The 19,885-nt window shown below is 30.7% G+C and overlaps 3 protein-coding genes across 4 annotated transcripts; 2 read left to right on the top strand and 1 right to left on the bottom strand.

Moving 5' to 3' along the window:
* Window positions 1-364: 364 nt before the first annotated feature.
* On the bottom strand, window positions 365-5,205 carry LOC116402041 (protein-lysine N-methyltransferase EEF2KMT). 2 transcript variants are annotated; one of them, XM_031880739.1, is made up of 10 exons: window positions 4,934-5,006; window positions 4,745-4,814; window positions 4,365-4,632; window positions 4,191-4,254; window positions 4,010-4,088; window positions 3,220-3,304; window positions 2,584-2,640; window positions 2,300-2,425; window positions 957-1,027; window positions 365-856 (listed from the first exon to the last, which is right to left on the bottom strand). In XM_031880739.1, the coding sequence occupies exons 3-10, from the start codon at window positions 4,602-4,604 to the stop codon at window positions 496-498; spliced, it is 1,083 nt and encodes a 360-aa protein (XP_031736599.1). In that variant the 5' UTR covers window positions 4,605-4,632; window positions 4,745-4,814; window positions 4,934-5,006; the 3' UTR covers window positions 365-495. The 2 variants fall into 2 exon arrangements, with proteins under 2 accessions (XP_031736599.1, XP_031736598.1); XM_031880738.1 differs by having other exon boundaries at window positions 392-856; window positions 4,365-4,499; window positions 4,934-5,205.
* A 4,004-nt stretch (window positions 5,206-9,209) lies between these two features.
* LOC101214713 (GDSL esterase/lipase At1g54790) lies at window positions 9,210-12,554 on the top strand. The gene is made up of 5 exons (XM_004139317.3): window positions 9,210-9,643; window positions 11,120-11,320; window positions 11,396-11,559; window positions 11,669-11,939; window positions 12,052-12,554. Exons 1-5 carry the CDS (start codon window positions 9,388-9,390, stop codon window positions 12,330-12,332), a joined length of 1,173 nt encoding a protein of 390 aa, XP_004139365.1. The 5' UTR covers window positions 9,210-9,387; the 3' UTR covers window positions 12,333-12,554.
* Window positions 12,555-16,422: 3,868 nt separating this feature from the next.
* On the top strand, window positions 16,423-19,717 carry LOC101213508 (GDSL esterase/lipase At1g54790). Its single transcript, XM_004139146.3, has 5 exons — window positions 16,423-16,881; window positions 17,293-17,496; window positions 17,582-17,751; window positions 18,749-19,019; window positions 19,117-19,717. The coding sequence occupies exons 1-5, from the start codon at window positions 16,656-16,658 to the stop codon at window positions 19,383-19,385; spliced, it is 1,140 nt and encodes a 379-aa protein (XP_004139194.1). The 5' UTR covers window positions 16,423-16,655; the 3' UTR covers window positions 19,386-19,717.
* Window positions 19,718-19,885: the final 168 nt, after the last annotated feature.

Below are 19,885 nucleotides of genomic sequence, written 5' to 3'. Positions count from 1 at the left end.
TAAAAGTTTACCAAAGTTACACTCAGAATAATACATTACATTTTTTAATATCAGTTGTCTTTCAGAATTGTTAGAAACTAACAGAGTGTAAGTTTTTGTGTTTTTATTTTTAAAAACTTTTTATATTTTCAATGCATATTTAATTTATCTATTTAAATTTAAAAATATAAGAATCGAAGGACATTTTAATACTTTCTTTTTGAAAAATCCTAATTATAATATTTGATAGATAAGAAGAAAACATTTTTATTTCATCTTGAATAATTAAACAAATAAATACTAATAATTTAAATTGTCTTATTTGCATTTACAAAAATGAGACACTAAGAAATAGAAAAATTATATGTAAACATTAAGAAAGTACATTGAACACTTCCAACTATCTATAAAATTTAACAACGGAACTAAATCAATCTTCAAAGCTTCAAACTATAACTCCCACAATTGTTTCTTCTACAATAATCATTAAGAATGTAACCAAAAAGAATAAAAAAGCTACTTGAATTTCAGAGTAAACAATCTAATACTTGATCTATTGTAAGTGTACATGTAAGGTAGCAAGTTCATGGGTTTTAATTCATCTGTTACATCACACATACTAAGATTAGCCTGTTCTACTAGACTTAGAAAACGATTAAATGTGTCGATATTCCGAATTACAGAAGCTATATATGCAATCGGGTGATCCCTTGAAGTTTTGAATCCACGGCTTCCATCATTTCTTTGATCATCGACATGTTCAGTCACCGGAAAAGAGTGCGTGGAACTACCAATTTGCTTTGGGCGTAAAAGAATGGAAAGAACACGTACAAGGTCCGGGAGACAAATTGGATCATATATTACATCTGCTCCTAACCTACACGAGATGGATCGTTTTCAAGAGCATTTCATTTTTTTTTTAGCAGAGTTACTTTACTTAAAGGAAAGGTATATCAAATCATAAAGTAGAAACTCACACAATATGCGGTGCAAAAGCTTGGAGTTCTGTTTCTGATGTTGATTCCCATGGAAGATGTATGCATTCCACCTGAGATTCATAGTTCACTCATTAAAAATTGCCACAAGAAAGCCAAAAAGCCAACCACAAGAAAGCCAAAAAGCCAATCAAAGGAGAGGGAAAAGCATAAGAGTGGGTCTTAGAATCAGGGAGATGTATTTCTTTGAACGCCTTGAATCTATTATTTGACAAACACAGAGACTCGCTAGATGATCAACAAGTCGGAGTCCAAAACTAATGTGCCCTAGTGGAGGTTTGGGGTAGCGTCCAATCTATGGTATTTGTGTTATTTACAATTACGAGTCATGACTCTAGGATTTAAAGGAGTAGAGGACTAGAGGTGCACTATGTAGACAACAGATATATAGTCCAACATATTCATTCAATATACATATTATTGTTCTTTTCTTATTATTATTTTTACCAATTCTTTAGGCAGAGCGCCTAGGCGCTGGTTCGCATTGTGCGCGCTAAAAACAGTAGCTAGTTATTTTTTAGGGCACTTATAAAATCAACACTTCGGTTTTTAGGTCACCAATTTTTTAACAAACCCTCTTCTTCTTCTTCCCCCATTCTCTCCTTCCAATCCTCCAACCTCCTCCTAAAAGCTGAACTTCAACTTTGGGAACCCCCTATAAAGTATGAAGGAAAGAAGATCCAACACCTGGGAGGCTCGCCAGACTGTTTTTGGTTAATGGAAATTGCTTGTGAGACTTTGAAAACTTAATTTTAAAAATTAATTATCCCTCCTTTCCTTCATCCTTTCACTGTTTCTATCTTATACTCACTATAGATTCATAGGAGAGGCCCGAAGTTGAAGTTGAGCTTTTAGAAGGTTGGGAGAAAAGAAAGGAGAGAAATGGGGAAAGAAAAAGAACAAAGGATTGGTAAAAATAATAAAATAATGATAATAATAAATATACAGATAAATGAAAGTATAACTATAGATAATAAAATTTTAAACCAAGATCACTAAATAAAATAAAACTATATTGAATAAATTAATTAAATAAATAAATATGTCGGACCAAAAACGGTGTCTGCACACTACATGAACTCTTTAACCCAAGAGGCACCTCTTTCAATCAGTAATCTGATATCTCTCTAATAACTAAATGGCTCTCTTGATGTAACTGATACGGTTTTAGTAAACCATAGGTAGATTTGCACGTTATTCATTGTTTTCTTTATTTCAAAATCTTTCAAACATTCTGTTTCCATTTTAATATATAAGCATGTAAAGAAAGTAAGGTCTTCAGAGAACTAAAAGCATGTATGGAACACCTAATAATAAGCACTTACAGTTTGAGTACACTCATTAGTTCTTTCTGATGTAGCAGTTGGAGAGCTGAGGCAGCACAACCCATTCAACTCCAAATTAACCTTCATATTTGCTAATGTTGATGGGTCACCATCACTTAGCACTATCTGTTTAAACACACCGCTGTCAACTTTGTGGTAAAGTTGAAAAGCCTCCATTAATGGGAAAATTTAATGATGCTACCCACACAGTGCACGCTTTGAAGGATTTCTCAACATAAAAAGTAAAATATATTGTACTAATCAATCAATTTTTTCCAATATACCTTTGATGCTTTGACGTGAGCAAGGCAGATTCCAACCAAACCCACACCTGAACCTACCTGTTTTCAAGTAAAACATAGCAAGAAAAGTTTATGGAAATCTTCTAAGGTGTTTGAATCGAAGGTTGGGTTTGTGTAAACTAAGTTAGAAAATCGAACTCATAATTGATATATTGGTTTACTTATCTAAGAATATGAAAGTATTAACTATATTGGCTGCATATTCCAAATTATGAAACTCATCGTCTATACTCGTACTAACTTTAACAAATCATAATCTCACAAACCCAATTACTCAGAATAGCCATTGTAAACACAGAAAAGATTTAAATGATGTTTGTCTCTTGCTTCTTTTTGTATATAAACCTTTGCCCTGTTGGTAGTCAGGTGCTCATGCAATCTGTTTTCCTTCTCATGGGTTGAGATCCCAGCCCATATTTCTCTTATTTATAAATAGAAAAAATATATATGTTTGTCCTAATAATGTATGATCTTTCGGCAAAAATATATAATGTATATATGAATAACAAGAAAAATATTTGAGTATGAAGACCAACCATCAAGGCATAAAAATTCCAAGGTTCAGACTGCAAAAGTAAGAAAGGCTACATAAAGGAAGGAAAAGATGTACTTCTTTACCTCAAAGCATTCTCTTGTTGAGAAAATATCTGGAAACGAGAGTATCAATTCTGAAAGATATAGACTTGAAGGCCAGATTGAACACCTGTACCACACAAAGAATTACGAACTTGAAACAACTTTGCAAGATTATATTAACTAATATAACAGTTAAATAATTGTCATAGAGTTGTAAACATTGCATTAGTTGAAAGCATGAAGAACTTTGCAGATACTTTTTAATCTATATATGTGAAAAGCCTTTGACTTACATTTAGACCAATCTTTTCTTCTTTTGGAAAAGCAAGCAATAGGCTTATATTTAGCTTCACATTCAAAGCCCAAGATCCCATATTTTGATTAAAAATATAGTCAATAGTGTATGTCCAAATGCTTAAATCAAAGTTGAATTCGTAATTTGATTGTGGGATTAACTAGACATACATGTCATACAACGAACAATAAACAAATTACTGTTCTTTGATTAAGAGAATGAAAAAATGAAAGCCTCGTCAGCAATCAAAAAAGGGGAAAACCCTGGATCACTAAAGATTGGAATCTGGATATCAGCTCTATTCAGCTCTAACAGAGGGAAATGCGAGAAATCTGTTATCTTTAGCTGTTCCATCTGTAAGCTATAAAACCAAATGCACGTCTATCTAGATGATAAAGCATACACAGCCATTGAAGAGAAAAATGTAAATCATATGAATTATGACATGTAACTGTAAAGATGAATTATCCACAATTGTTACGTTAATACATGATGAAAATAAGATGACTTAAACAAAGTTGTGAGTGTGAAGCATTCCCTGTATCACCTTCAAGCATGTTGAGAGAGCATTGAATTGGGACTACAAATTTCCCAAAATTTTGGCAACTCAAAGAACCTACAAGAACCAATTCAATGCAATATTTGTAAGCATGGAGGCAAAACCATATTATCGACTACTTCCGTCAAGTGACAATACAGAAATGAAGAAAATAGTTACCATCTGGAAAAAGAAAAGAAACAAATTTGGAGATTTTTGCACTTTCTTTCCTCAGATTCTCATCCTATCAGACAAGAATTGTTATCATTCAAGAGCAAAGAAAAAAAAAACAGCCAAGGGACTATCATGTGCAAATGAATCAATGTAAAAGCTTTTCCTTCTTCAGCAGCTTACCTTCCATGAAACCATATAGTGCGCATACAATTCATAAAACTCGTCCAACACTTCAGCCTGACTTAACTCAACTTCAGATATTAGTTTCTTCAGAAAATTCTTCAGATATGGTACATGAAAATGGTTCATTTCTTGCTGAACATAAGTGAGAAACAGAGAAATAATAAGTAAACTCAAATACCAAATGTTATTCCAATAGCAGAAAGCACGAGAATCCAACTCAAAAACTGCCAAGAACATCTATCTACAATCTATCGCCGTCCACATTCTTGAGAACCAACAAAAAATTGAAATCCCAAGTGAACACTAAGCAAGCAGAGACTTTAAATTGAATTGAACTAAAACAATGAAACGGAAGTAAAATGGTTTAGAATCAGTACAGCTTTGGTAATGCAATGATCCCAAATGAACTTCTGCACTGCCTCGGTCACCAACCCGCGACCCAAATCCCTTAAAAAGCCAAAAAGAAACATTATCCATCTCGAATTGAGAAACCCAGATAAATAAATCGAGAGGAAATGGGTGACCCATTTCAAGGAATAGAAAGCGCGGTAGTATTGAAGTGGAACCTGGCAATGGAAAGTAAGGAGTCAGCTGGCTCCATGGAGAGGAAAGCAGAGAGAAAATGGAGGCCAGGAGGAAGAGAGACGTCAATCCGAAGCTCCTCCGCCATGGTTGATGATCGTGTTGCGCAAATAGTTTATGCAGAAGTGATCAGTTGCAATGAAAACTGTAAAAGCGGCGTAGAAAACAGAGCAATGGACCAAATCCAAACAAATTCAAGTACGGTTCTTCCATATTATGATTTGTAACCTAAACCAAAATCCCCCCTCCAATACAAAACTCATTTATCTACACATTTTTCATTCAAATAATTCCCAACTTACATTTAATCCTTCAAAACTCATGTTTACTCAATCAATAATTTTGTTATAAAATCTAATAAAAACTATATTGTTTAGAAAATATCGGTAATAATTTAGCATGAACGAAACATCATCTCATTCTTATGCATAATAGTTATGTCTTATGGATGAATTATAACGATTGAACAAAAGATTAACAACCTAGTATGATGTCACGAACAATTGACCGACATTAAGATAGGTAATAATGTCGCAAAGTCCTTTATAAATAAGCAACGCTTCAAGAACATTGTATATTGCATATTTTGATAAACTTGAGAATAACTAGACCAACTTGATCTAAATGGTCTCATGAGGACTCCAAACAACCTCAACGTTCAACTTCAATGACTTCTTGAAAGGCAGATACCATACCAATCAAGGAAAAAGAAGATGAGGGGCTAAGTAGACCCTCCAACAAAACTATTGGCATATATAGATAGATTGATGGATTCAACATGAGTAGGAATTTTTCTAAACATTAAATTGGTTCGAGTCCTCGAATCTTGCACTCGATAATCACCATTAGATCCAACTCTTGAAGCAAGATATGATCAACTATCCAAGCCCAATTGTTGTGATTGCTCCACCCCATCCTATCATCACAAATAGAGCCCACGTTAGTACTTAGGAATAAGAGCCAAGAACATTTAGATCTCTTGTTATCTAACACCTCGCAAAACACACAAAAAAAATTAGAATGAATTAGTTCTTTAACCAAATTTGGACTTAGTAGGAACAATATCATGAATGATCTTCCACTTTAGTCTTGGACAAAATAACATCATGAATGTCCATAAATCCATCAACAAATTTTGAATTTCGTGAGTGAACTTTAGATCAAGAACATATTAAATATAAGATTGAAAACTCAAGGACCAATAAAACTTCTTTTAGACTAAAAATAGAGGAACTAGAAACTTCATAGAGCCAAACATGACCATAACTAATATTTCTTTTCAGCTCAATTCTATAAAATGGACACTATAGATCAAAATTGTAAAACGTTCAAGTTCTCTCACTCTCAAATTATTGTACTAAAAAGTTTGCTTGTTATAAATCATGTAGGTGACAATATTTTATACCACAATAAAAATGAAATTTTATAATCGATCAAACAAGATGATTGAAGTAAAATAGAGACGTACCATAGGATCAAATCTATGAACTTGAACATATCTTACAAAAATAGGTATGAGGTAAAGTGATACTAAAATAGTAGTAACTTTTGCAACCACGAGGCAATAATGCCCATAAATGGTTCAATCATGGGACCTAATTTTCTTCCAATGTAGAGCTAAATTTAAAATTTTGTTTTACTATCGTTTTTTCTTTTTCACTTATGAATTTTAGAAAAAGTTTACCCAAAAAATATTGTGGTCCTTTATCATATTTATCGATCACCAGTTAAATCGGATGTTGATTATTTTTCAAGTACACCACACAATAATATATATAGCATAACACCTTAAATTTGCACCATATGAAATGCTCTTAAATTTAGAAAAATTTGTAATTTTTTTTTTTATTTTAGAGAAGTTTTCTTTTTTCCTTTTCTTCCATTTTAAGACCCTTAGAAATTGAAACAAAAATATTGTCCTATATTTATGAAAAAGGAAGGCCTTGGAATGGAAGGAAATTTTGAACAACTATTTTGCTTGCAAAAATGTCATTTTTCTTTTCTTAGGCAAAAGTTTGATATAAAAACTTTAACTTTAATTGGACACCCCCTTGAACGTAAGATTTTAGCTACACTTTTTTAAAAATTTTCTTCCTTTCATACTCAATTTTGATTTACTACCTATAATTTTTTAAGAACTTCATCACCTATACCCATTGCTTAACTAAGTTGGTAAAACACTTTCAGATTGCATCAATGAAAGTAACTGGAGGTGAATATGATAGATTGAAATACTGAGCCGATCAACCAAAGACTGATCAAATTGAAGAGGGTTGATCGGAGATAAGGAGAGGTACACTCAATGCTAGTTTAGAAAAAATCCAAACTGACAACCATTTTTTTAAATTTCAAAGGCTTAAATTGATCGATTGATCGATCGACCAACGATCAATTTGCACTCATTTGTGGTCGAGAGGTCGATATGGTCGAAAAACATGCTTCTTCCGACTAATACACACCCCCAAGAGTAACAAAATTTTAACATACAAAAAAAAAATAGTTGTCATTCTCTTGTTGAAATTAAAATATAAGATATTTTCAAATATATAGCAAAATGAACCAAAATATTTATAAAATGTAGCAAAATTTTAGATTTTATCAATAGACCCATAAACTTCTATCGGTTTGTATCAAAGTTCCTACTAATGATATTAATAAACACTTACTGAATGTTTATTATTGATAGAATCTAAAATTTTGTTATTTTATTATGTTTTTAACCGTTTTATCGTTTACAATGATTTCCTCCCTTGAAATATCACTTAAAAACAGACATTATTGTTCATTAATACCCAAAAGTAACATCACTTTTAAACTTTTTATTTTGCAAAGGTTTTGGTTTAATGCATGGAGCATAGGAATCAAACATCTAACTCTAAGATTGATAGTACGAACATTATATCAGTTGAGTTAGACTTATTTTAGAGATTAACCGAAATAACATCAACTCAAATTTTAAAAAGTTGCAATTTTATATGTTAAATTTGTAAAGTATGTAACATGGACTAATGGTATGGTTTATGTACAATTAATAATACTAAAATATAATAGTACACATTTAGAGTATTTAGAGCTTGATTAAAGTTTAGAGTTTAATTTGTGAACTCATAATTTAATCTACTTTTTAGCAATTTCAAAGAGATATCAAATACAAACCATTCATAAGAGAATTAAGACACTAATAAAAGATTTAAGTAACAGAATTAACTTGGAACTTAGATCAAGCGTACGTGCATACATAAATTAAGGACTACAATTTTTTTAAATGTTAATTTACGTGTTTTGATTTCGTATTTAAAAGATCCATTCACTTTTAAAAGATAGGAAAATTATTATCGATGACAAAAGAAACAAGTGAAACTATTTAGAAGATATAAGAAAATGGACCCTTCCATGACAAAAAAAATAATTATGATAATAAAGTCTAGGTTACTACATTTTCTAAATTGTAAAAGTAGCAAATATAAAACCGATAACTTTGATCGTCATTTGATAGCTCTTTGATATAGTTATCTAATAACCGTCTGATAGCACTAACTACCACATTCGCAATATGCAAAAAAAAAAAAAAAAAGTGACATTAGTTGTTTGTTTCTAAACAATTTTGTCATCTGATGTAGTTTTTCTAAGAAAAAAACTATTGTCTAAAAAAAAATTACGGTAAGTTTTCAAACTTGATCGATCTACTAAATATAAATTTGAATTTTTGTAAATATTAACATCCAACACTTTTAATTTAAGTGATAAAAATTAAAAATTTAGGAACATATAAAATTCGACCTTCTAGATATTTTTAGAGTCCATGGCCTTATTAATTTAAAGAAAATCATAGTAAATAGCACCATTAGAGAAATAATCTAAAAGTATAGCACGATTGAAATATTTACAAAGGTAGAAAATATTAACTAATTAACTCGAAAATCTTTTTAAAATTTTAAGTTTACTCTTCAACACATGTGTTTCTATCATTGATAACAACGTAACTCATAGCAACTATCGATGATAACAATTAATAGCACACATTTCTTAAATTGACAAAATTAACAATTAATAGCAACTTCGGATTGTCATTTAGGTAAGAATTGACAAACTATTTATAATTCATAGAACAAAATCGACAAAATTAATTAACTTTCATTTTTTTTAAGTGAAATGTAAATATTTTATGAAATGTTATATCTTTTTACCAAAATTATAACAACAACTAATTTTTGGTCTGCTTTAAAACTGCCATTAAAATCTTTGCGATGGTTGAAAGTTAGTGTGTGTGTGTGAATTTAGATTTAGTGGAAGAGAAAGCTTTGCTTCAACCTTTCATTTTACCTTCCCTTAAATTTAACCCAAGAATCCTCCTCCTCCGCCCATAAAATCCAGCCGGAATATTTCTTTTACAATCATCATATCATATTCTTACTCGTTTCTCAATTTAGGATTGGCCATGGCGATTTCTTTAACCAAATTCTTCTTCCCGATTCCATTGATGATGCTCACGATGTGTTCGACGATTTTCCGGTCTGGAAGTTCGGCTGGATTCGATTATCCAGCGGTGTTCAACTTCGGCGATTCCAACTCCGATACCGGGGAACTCCTGGCTGGCAAAGGGTTCAGTCTCCGGTTGCCTTATGGAGAAACGTACTTCCAAAGTCCTTCTTCTGGAAGGTTCTGCAATGGCCGCCTCATCATTGATTTTCTCAGTAAAGCTTCCTTCTTCCTTCTTCTTTCTTCCTTTTCCTCCATTTTCGGATACCAATTTTAGAACATTTTAAATTTTTGTAGAACTTAAAAAAATAGGAGTTTTTTCAAAAAATATTGACAAACAATAAAAAATAAATATTTTATGAAAGGTTCTATTCTTTATAATTTCTTTTAAAAAGTATGTTTATTTATGAAAATGATTTTCTATGGTAAAACTTTATCTTGTATATATTACATCATCTTGATATGAAATAGACTAGAATAGCTAGTAATATACTTTACTTAGCAGGTTGCAAAAATAACAAATAAATATATATATATATATGTATGATAACCACATATCACATATTTTTTAAAGAATTTTTAAAATAAATATACATATATATGGATACAAACAATTTTTCTAAAATTATTTAAAGAAAACATTTAAAATGTGTAAATAAGCTTGTTATCACTTTTAAAGGAAAATTTTTATATTTTAATTTATTTTTTATTTTTAAAATTACCTTTTTTTTTTTAAACAAGTAAATATATATTAGTGAGGAATGGTCATAAATAGTAAAATGTAAAATTACTCATAAAATATAATAAAATTTATCAGATGAATTAGAGGAGTGAAATGATTTTAGTATAGTTTATAAATAATTTTAAATTTAAATTTATTGCTATATTTAAAAATGTTTGTTTCTTATTTATATTATTAAATTACATTATATTAGTGACAATTTATTATAGATTTATTAGGATAGTAAAAGTGTTTTATTTAATTTTGTAAGGTTGATATCAAATTTGAAAATGCAAAAATATGTATTAATGAAAATGATGACATATCCATTAATGTCATTGATTTAACCAAACTTCATGTGATTTTACTTTGATCTTTCCTTTAAAAAAAAATCATTTAATTAGTTTATCATGTTTTTAGTAAATTACAAGCTAAAATAAATCATTTACAAACATTTTAAAACTATGTTAAACTATAAATTTGCTCAAATTTTTGGATGAAAACTTAGACTTGTTGAAATAGATGTAACACGATATAGATACCAACGTTTTTATTCAATTTTCATCCAACATTATATTATAACAATTTTCATATGTAATAGTTCAACTAGATTAAATTATGTCACCAAACAACTATATTTGAACGGACAATTGTATAGTTCAAATCTCTCACGTTTATTCAAGTAATAATCCAACATTTTAAATAGGGTAAATGATACATACACTTTTCTTTAACAATAAATGATATTTTCACAACTTCAGAGTTATTATTATTATCACTGTTATAATCATTATTATTATCATCATCATCATTATTATCACTACAATTATAATAATAGTAATTATTGTTATCATCATTATTATTATTTTGTAATCTAGGTTAAATGGTATGAAATATATGCTAAATTACAGTAGTTTACTTCGCCATTGTGTTCATTTTGATGATTTAAAGTGGGGGAAAATGGGTGCAGTGGAAGCAACGGGGATGCCATATTTGAGGGCGTATTTGGACTCAGTGGGGAGGCCGAGTTTTAAGAAAGGATGCAATTACGCAGCTGGTGGTTCCACTGTTCTTCCCGCAACGGCTGCATTTATCAGCCCCTTTTCCTTTGGGGTTCAGATCAACCAGTTCCTCCATTTCAAATCTAGGGTTCTTCAACTTCGAGCCCAAGGTATAAATTGAAACAAACAAAAAGTTCAAATATGTACAAAATCTCTTATAATAATATGTTTGTATTTTATGTTAGGTGATAAAAAAATTGGGAAGTTCCTACCAGTAGAAAAATACTTCAAGGATGGAATTTATATGTTTGATATTGGCCAAAATGACCTAACAGCAGCATTTTACTCTAAAGCTTCTATGGATCAAGCAATTCCCACCATTTTAACTGAGTTTGAGATTGGTCTTCAGGTACAAGTACTTCACACTCAATCAGTAATTTTAACCTAATTTTGATAATTATTTATTATTTTCTTTTTTTAATTCGACAACAAAGCTAATTTGTAAAACATACTTTTAGAAACTGTATGATCAAGGAGCAAGGAATTTTTGGATCCACAACACAGGCCCTCTAGGCTGCTTGGCTCAAAACATTGCTACATTTGGAACTGACCCATCAAAGCTCGATGAATTTGGCTGCCTCACTTCACACAACCAAGCTGCCAAACTCTTCAATTCTCAACTTCACGATCTCTCTAAAAAACTACAATCCCAATATGTCGATGCCACCATCATATACGTCGATATCTACACGATAAAATTTAACCTCATTGCCAATTATTCGCAATTAGGTCAGTCAGACTAATTTAAGATCTGTTAACTAGGAATGGTTTCTAAAAAATATGTTGTATATGTTATTCTCCTAACTTGATCGTTGTGTTTTTAATTACATTATTGTGGTAGGTTTTGAACAACCTATTATGACTTGTTGTGGTTTTGGAGGTCCTCCGCTAAACTATGACAGTCGAATCAGTTGCGGACTAACGAAGACGTTGAATGGGACAGTGGTGACGGCGAATGGGTGCAAGGATAGCTCGAAGTATGTGAATTGGGATGGAGTTCATTATACAGAAGCTGCAAATGAATATGTTTCATCACAAATACTCACCGGAAAATATTGTGATCCACCCTTCTCATCAGTTCATAAAAAAATGCCTTTCTTTTTCAAGAACTTCAAGTTCTAGTAATTTTGCTATATGCAATTTGATTAGATGGATATTAACTTCATTTCTATCATACATCTTTATCATAATTAACCTTAGTTTGTATTATATATATGTGGTAAGAATAATTGAGGATTTGTAAAACTATATGATCTCACACTATCTTGTGGTGTATGATCAATGTTTAGTGACATGTCCAATATATATACATGTTTTGGGATTGATGATATTTTATGTACTTAAGACCAATGTCTTAAATGTGGATACTAATTTATTTAATTTTAACACATACTAATTACTTACTCAAATAAAATATTATTGCTTTGAGAAATTAATGTTTAATATTTTAAAAATTCTTTCTTTCTAAGGTCCTAAAAATTTACAACTTTAATTTCCGATTAGGACTCCCAATTAAGAATGTGTAGAATGTAAATTATAATTAAAAAAATTGTATTTTAATGGAAAATGAAAAAAAAAAATTAATTAATTTTCGAACAACTAAGCAAAATGATCTTTTTCTTTCCTTAGCAAACTTTCTTCTATTTTTGAAAATTTTATTTAAAAATTTTAACTTCAAAACTGTCCTTATATATTTATTTATATGTAATTTGCAAAATGGACTCTCCCATCAAATTTAGTTTCATTTTAATTATTTGTCTTTTTTTAATTTTTACTACCTAGAAACTTTGGCAATAAATTTTCATTTTACCCCTTATTACTTTATTGGCAAGGATTAATTAAAACTCAATGTAACAAAATTAGATATGTTTATACCCAAGAAATGACAATATAAATCTAATTATTGGCCAAAGTAATGGCTTAAAGTTAAAATATAATCCAAATATATTTCTTTACTAACTTTACTAGTTAGCCATGCTATTTTAACTTGAATGATTAGAGATTTAAGTGTAGCTTAACCTATAAATTGATACTAATTATATTCAATCTTTTAAAAGGAATCTTAAACATATAAGTGAAAGATAACAAAAAATAGTAAGTAATACCACTTACATATACCAAATCCAACAACATTCTTTTAAAGTTAAAAAATATACCAAATAAATATAAATTTAACGTTCTAACTATTTTGTTTTAATTTTATGCATTTAAAATAATACTTATCTTCTTCAATTTAGTTTTTTTCAGACATTTTTAGAAGTAAAAAAAATAAATCAAGACATATATAACAAAATTTCAGATTCTATCGACAACAAACATTTGATAAATATTGACTATCAACGTCATTGATAGAAGAATATTAGTATCTATTCAATGTTTGTTATCGTTAGAATTTGAAATTTTGCTATATTTTGTAAATTTTTATCAAATTTGCTATTTTTTATAATTTCTTTTTGTTTTACTATGGTTTTCACCTATTTTATAGAAAAACACTTAAATATCTTATCAAATATTATTCTTTTTATACTATTTACTTTTTTTACTTTTAAAATTTTATGTTTATTTTTCTCTCAATTTATTTCAATACAAAAAAATTATGATAATATGATAACCGTAAGATTACCTTTTGATATCACTAATTTTTTTCATATTTACAATGTGCAAAAAAATAAGTGCCATGCCCTGTTTTTTAAAAATGATTTTGTCATTTTTAGTTAATTTTCAAAATACAAAAATAATAATTATTATTTTTACTTTGAAAAGACTCGAAAAATTTTAGACAACAAAATATATAGAAACATGATGTTATAGATTTAATTTAAAAAAACTAAAAACTAAAAGTCAAATAGTTAACAAAACGACCTAATGCATTACACGATAATGATTTTGTCGAGTTTGCATCGTTGAAGATCATAAAGTAAGAACTTGAAGACATGACCTAGTAGGGGAATGGATATTGTCAAAAAAAGTAAACTTAATTTATAATAACAATAAACTAAGAATTAAATTAAATAGTGACACAAAGGAATATATAAAAAGGTTAAAAAATTAACTTTCAAATCCAAGTTTAGTTAGTTTTTGGTGGCTTAATTTAACAACCAATTTCCATATTTCTTCATGCAAAAATGTTATTTGAAGTTAGTGTATAGATTGAGGATAAGAGAAATCTTAGCTTCAATCCTTCACATTGCCTTCCCTTCAATTAAACCCTAACCTTCTTTCTCCGCCGATAAATTCCCCCCCGCCGGAAAACGAATTTTCCATCATCGGAAAATCAAAATCCTCCGGTACTCTATTTCTCAAGTATCGGCTTCCCCCAACATATATATATGGAGATTTCTTTCACCAAATCCTTCACGATTCCGCTGATGCTCACAATGTGTTCCACTATTCTCCGGTTGGGAAGTTCGTACGATTATCCGGCGGCCTTCAACTTCGGGGATTCAAATTCCGATACCGGAGAACTCACTGCCGGCAAGGGATTTAGCCTGAACCTCCCGTATGGACAAAATTACTTCAATACTTCTTCGGGTGGAAGATTCTCCAATGGCCGCCTCATCGTTGATTTTATCAGTAAATTTTCGAACACTCCATATTCTCTCTTCGCTTTTTATACTTAATTTTCTTTTAATTTTTGAATTCCAAAGTGTCGATAGTTAAATACAAAGCCAAAATAATACTCACCACTATTCATACAAATAGATCAACCTCGATAATTAAATTTTCTTGGAAACGAGAACTTAGTTTAACTAACGTCTAATTGAATCAATTTAACGTGTGAGTAAAGGAATCATTTGTTTATTTATTATTTAGTGTCACAATACTAAAACGTAGGTACATGTTTTGGAACATAAATTTTGGAAACATGCACTATTTTAATCACCAAATTTTTTAGGAAGTAATTGTTTTTTTTTAAATAATTATATGGAAATTTTGAATTTAAAACCTTAAAAAAATTAGATCTCAAAATATATTTTAAATTTTCATTTTTCAATAATTCAAAGTAGTAAAAAATTTATCAAAAATTTTAAATGTGTTTTAGATATTGAATATTAAAAATATACATTTTCAAAATTTAAGAATCAAACCTACTCTACATTTGTTATTTCGTCCTAATTTTAACCAAAATTATTAGGTTAATTTGTGGTCATGATAGACATAATTATATTCAGTGTTGCATGAAATTCCAATCTTCATTTTCTTTTAAATTTTATGTCAAATAAAAAACATGATTGAAGTTTGAGTTAAAATCATTTTTATTATATTAAAAAATTCGTCTAAATATATTTTAAAATTATGCATATTAAATTAGATTTTAGGGGGAAATTAAAATTTGAAATTGTTCATTGTTTCTCTAATAAAAATATTTCCAAATATATTTTTAAAAAATGAAATGGAAACAAAATGAGGAATATTCCTCGTTCTTATCTTCAAAATTAAATTGATTTCTTAATTTAAATTCTATGTGTTTTATAGATGACATTTTAAGATTTGTATCATCTTAGTTTGTAAGCTTTACAAGTACATACATTATTTTGGTATTAAACTTTAGAAAACCAACAATTTGCTGTAGAAATATATACACAATTTTTATAATTAAATTTACTATTTTTGTTTATATAGTTATCTTGCCACCCTTAATCTCTCAAATACTTACCTCAAATGTTAATCAATTTAGAAAGTGTGTGAAATAGATTCTCAAATATTAACAAATTTAGTTAATCCAAACAAAACGATCAGGCTTGATTACATACTTACTAAATATTTGTTAATACAAATATTCAAGCTGTGATATAAGAGTGTAAAAGTAACACAAATTTTTATTAGTCAACTAATAGTTGAATTATCATTTAAAACCATTTTTCAAAATTGATATCAATTTCAAACTTGATGAAGAGTGTAAAAATTTAAAGTTTGTTGGATAACTATTTAGTTTTCATCTTTTACAATAGTTTTTCATATTTTTCAAAGTAGATAAAATTTTAAAAACTTAACTTAATTGGTAAAAATATTTTTCTCTAAAGTAAATTCAAAGGAAGGAATTAAGGAAAGAGAAAGAGGAGCAATAAATTTATTCCTTTCTACATATCTACTCTGTTGAGTTGAAAAATAATAACGAATACTCCAACACATAAACAAAAATCCTGATATGTTAGAGCGGGTCAGTTGTTTATAAAATCGCTCTGTCCATCCCAAATCACAAGTCACACCAAATTCCTACGCTACAAAAGCCTTACCCTTTGCCTTTGCTTTGTCCCTTCCTTTTCCTTCCTTCCTCTTTTTGCTTACTGCTCACTGAACTGACCCACCATCACCAACCATTCCTTCAACGCCATCACTTTTCTTCTCCCACTTCTGTTTTCTCATCACTTCCCTCATGCCTCATATAAATCCAACCCCCACATCAATGCCTCACCCAAATCCTCCTCCCTTACACTGCCGGCCATGTCCACACTCACCCTCATCCTCACCTTCTTCCTCCTCTGCTTTCCCTTTGCCAGATCCAACCCTTTCTCTCGCCCGGCTATTTTCAACTTCGGAGACTCCAACTCCGACACTGGCTGCCTTGTGGGTGCCGCCATTGAGAGCATCAACCCCCCTTATGGCCACCGCTTCTTCGGACACCCCTCTGGGAGATACTGCGATGGCCGCCTCATTGTTGATTTTCTCTGTACTTTTTTCTTTCTCTAACACCCTTTTCAGTTTTCGAATCTGCAATCGCATATTTCTCCTGTTTTTGTTTTCCTGGGCTTCTCTGGACTTTCTGTTTAGTGGTTGGTTTTCTATCAAATTTTGTATTTTTGAGAGTTGGGTTTTCGGTTTTTGAATCTGCAATCTCTTATTTCCATTTCTTTAGACTCTCGTTGATTTTCTCTGCTGTTTTCACTTCTTAACTCTTCCATCTGCCATTTCCCCTGTTTTTCCCCTCCTCTGTTTTACGTTTGAGAACTTTGTTGTTTTCATCGTTGATTTTCTGTCCTTTTAAGTTTTCTACCACTGTTCTCAATGCTAGAGATTCTTGTGCTTTTTTTGCAATTGCGTGTTAACATTTCAATGTTCTTTGCGCTCTTTTTTTCTGTAGTGGATGCCATGGATATGCCTTTTTTGAATGCTTATCTTGATTCCCTTGGGGCGCCGAATTTTCGGAAGGGATGCAATTATGCAGCAGCAGGCTCGACTGTTCTTCCAGCAACTGCTACCTCTGTTAGCCCTTTTTCCTTTGGGGTCCAGGTGAATCAGTTTCTTCATTTCAAAGCTAGAGTTCTTGAGCTTCGAGAAGGAAAAGGTATTCTGGTAATCTTCTTGAACATGAAGCTTGAAATCTCGGAGAGAACAATTTTTTTAATGATTTTTTCTGTTGCTTTCTTTAGGAGGTAAGAAACTTGATAAGTATCTACCAGCTGAAGAATACTTCCAAAAGGGGCTTTACATGTTTGATATTGGCCAGAATGACCTTGCTGGTGCATTTTACTCCAAAACTCTTGACCAAATTCTTGCCTCAATACCTACCATTTTAGCTGAGTTTGAGAGTGGAGTTCAGGTTAGACTCCATGGTTTCTTTCTAAGTTATCTTTGCACAATGGTAATTTAGTTTCGATGTGTTTTTTACCTACTTGATTTTGTGTTGGGTTCAGATATCTTTCTTGAATTTGGACATTTTTGTAGCTTGGTTTTGAGTGTTTGGAGGTTATTTTGTATAATTTTTTGGTGGTTGATGATGGCTTTAGTTATAAATAGGCATCCTATATAGAAATATTAATCCATTAATTCTTAACCAGCCTCAGGGTAGCTAAAGTTTGTCTTGTTCTATGAGATCAGTCGATGACATAAGTGGGGTTGGACATTAACATAAATTACCTTTAATTTGAAATCCGACCTGTTAGTCTGAAGCTTAGTTACTGCCAAGTGAAATGTCGGAAAACAAAACAAAGAGAGGGTGACAGTTCAAGTTCATTTTCTCTATCATATGACAAGACTTTATAGCTGTAAAATGTTACATTTATTACTTGATTAACCATGTTGATATGCTCTGAATTTGTTATATGTCACTTTGAATGACCAAGCAAGGGCTTATGACTATGTCATATGATATTTTCTCTAGTCTCTTCTCTACTCGTAGACATAGCTAACACACTTTTAGTAAACCACATGAACTTGTGTGTCGATTTTCTATAGTTCAAACATAAGTATTGCCCCAAGGAAAATGTGGGAAACAGAATAAGTAGAGGGTGAAAGTTCGAGTTCAAGTTCACTGTCTATATGTCATATAATAAAAGTTACTGCCATTACTTGATTATTATCTTTGGAATGCCTTGAATTTGTTATTTAACACTTCGAATGACCAAGCACAATAGCTTCTAAATCTGTAATTTGATATTTTCTCTTTAATAATAAACTGCTCTCTCCCTCTGGCTATAGACATAGCTAATACACTGTTAGTGAACCATATAAATCAATTTGTCAATTTTCTATTGTTTACGTATTTTCAATTTTTTTGTTTCTCGATTCCTTAACAATCCCTTTTGCCTACTTTTTAGAAACTGTTCGACCAAGGAGCTAGGAACTTTTGGATACACAACACGGGCCCTCTAGGATGTTTGGCTCAGAATGTTGCTAAATTTGGAACTGACCCATCAAAACTTGATGAATTTGGATGTGTTAGTTCACACAACCAAGCAGCCAAGCTCTTTAATCTACAACTTCATGCTCTCTGTAAAAAACTGCAGGGACAATATACTGATAGCAACATTACATACATTGATATCTACTCGATCAAATCAAATCTTATTGCCAATTATTCACGACTGGGTCGGCCATCTTGCTAATCTTCTGTATTGGTTTAATCTCGTTTTCTATTAATCCTGTCAAATCTGATGAGTTGCTATATTTTGTGTGTGAATGGCAGGGTTTCAACAACCGATTATGGCTTGTTGTGGTTATGGAGGTCCACCTCTTAACTACGACAGTCGAATCGTATGTGGACAAACAAAGATGTTGAATGGGACATTGGTCACGGCGAAAGGGTGTGATGATAGCTCAGAGTACATTAATTGGGATGGAATTCATTACAGTGAAGCTGCAAATCAGTATGTGTCATCACAAATACTCACTGGGAAATATTCTGATCCACCCTTCTCAGACAAAATGCCTTTCCTTCTCAAGCTCAAGTTCTAGTTCCCTTAATTTATTCATTACCCAATTGATAACTAATATATATATATATATCTAAATGTCAGTATTCAGTTTGGGATTTCAAACCAAGATCTGACCAGGGGTCAATGAACAATGGATTTATGTTTGGACGTTGGATCAAATAATCCATTATCTAAATTCATTTTATGGCTCCTATTTCTAGATTACAAACACAGTACATAATGGGTAAGGATAAATCAAAATTACAAGTGTTGTAAACGAGTTATAACTTTGCTCTCCCTTCTTAATTGGATGGAATCTGAAACAATATGAATCCAACTTTTCTAAATAAAGTTAAACTTTGTGTTTGAATATTATTTTGTTTCTAAACTTTCAAGTTTGTTGGCATTTTCTCCCATAACTTTCAACGTTTCCATTTTGAAAATTTCAAGACTTTCTAAACATTCTTAGTTCAGTTGTTTGAAATTTTCTTTTTAAACTAAAATATGACACATTTTTTTATTAGTAAATATTGTTAATGG

The sequence above is a fragment of the Cucumis sativus genome, chromosome 2 (assembly GCF_000004075.3).
Source record: "Cucumis sativus cultivar 9930 chromosome 2, Cucumber_9930_V3, whole genome shotgun sequence".
Classification (NCBI taxonomy): Eukaryota; Viridiplantae; Streptophyta; class Magnoliopsida; order Cucurbitales; family Cucurbitaceae; genus Cucumis; species Cucumis sativus.
Note: the sequence above shows the minus strand (reverse complement) of the source record. Positions and strands in the feature narration are given on the sequence as shown.

Bases quoted from the DNA above. Each gene is read 5' to 3' on its own strand.
- LOC116402041 (XM_031880738.1), bottom strand. From the start codon at position 5,037: ATGGCGGAGGAGCTTCGGATTGACGTCTCTCTTCCTCCTGGCCTCCAT. The intron at 4,500-4,744 runs GTACTGATTCTA...ACTTATGTTCAG, and splicing joins ATCATTGCATTACCAAAGCT to CAAGAAATGAACCATTTTCA. The intron at 4,255-4,364 runs GTAAGCTGCTGA...CTTGTCTGATAG, and splicing joins ACTATATGGTTTCATGGAAG to GATGAGAATCTGAGGAAAGA.
- LOC101214713 (XM_004139317.3), top strand. From the start codon at position 9,388: ATGGCGATTTCTTTAACCAAATTCTTCTTCCCGATTCCATTGATGATG. The intron at 11,560-11,668 runs GTACAAGTACTT...ACATACTTTTAG, and splicing joins AGTTTGAGATTGGTCTTCAG to AAACTGTATGATCAAGGAGC. The intron at 11,940-12,051 runs GTCAGTCAGACT...TTATTGTGGTAG, and splicing joins TGCCAATTATTCGCAATTAG to GTTTTGAACAACCTATTATG.
- LOC101213508 (XM_004139146.3), top strand. From the start codon at position 16,656: ATGTCCACACTCACCCTCATCCTCACCTTCTTCCTCCTCTGCTTTCCC. The intron at 17,497-17,581 runs GTATTCTGGTAA...TGCTTTCTTTAG, and splicing joins TGAGCTTCGAGAAGGAAAAG to GAGGTAAGAAACTTGATAAG. The intron at 19,020-19,116 runs GTCGGCCATCTT...TGTGAATGGCAG, and splicing joins TGCCAATTATTCACGACTGG to GGTTTCAACAACCGATTATG.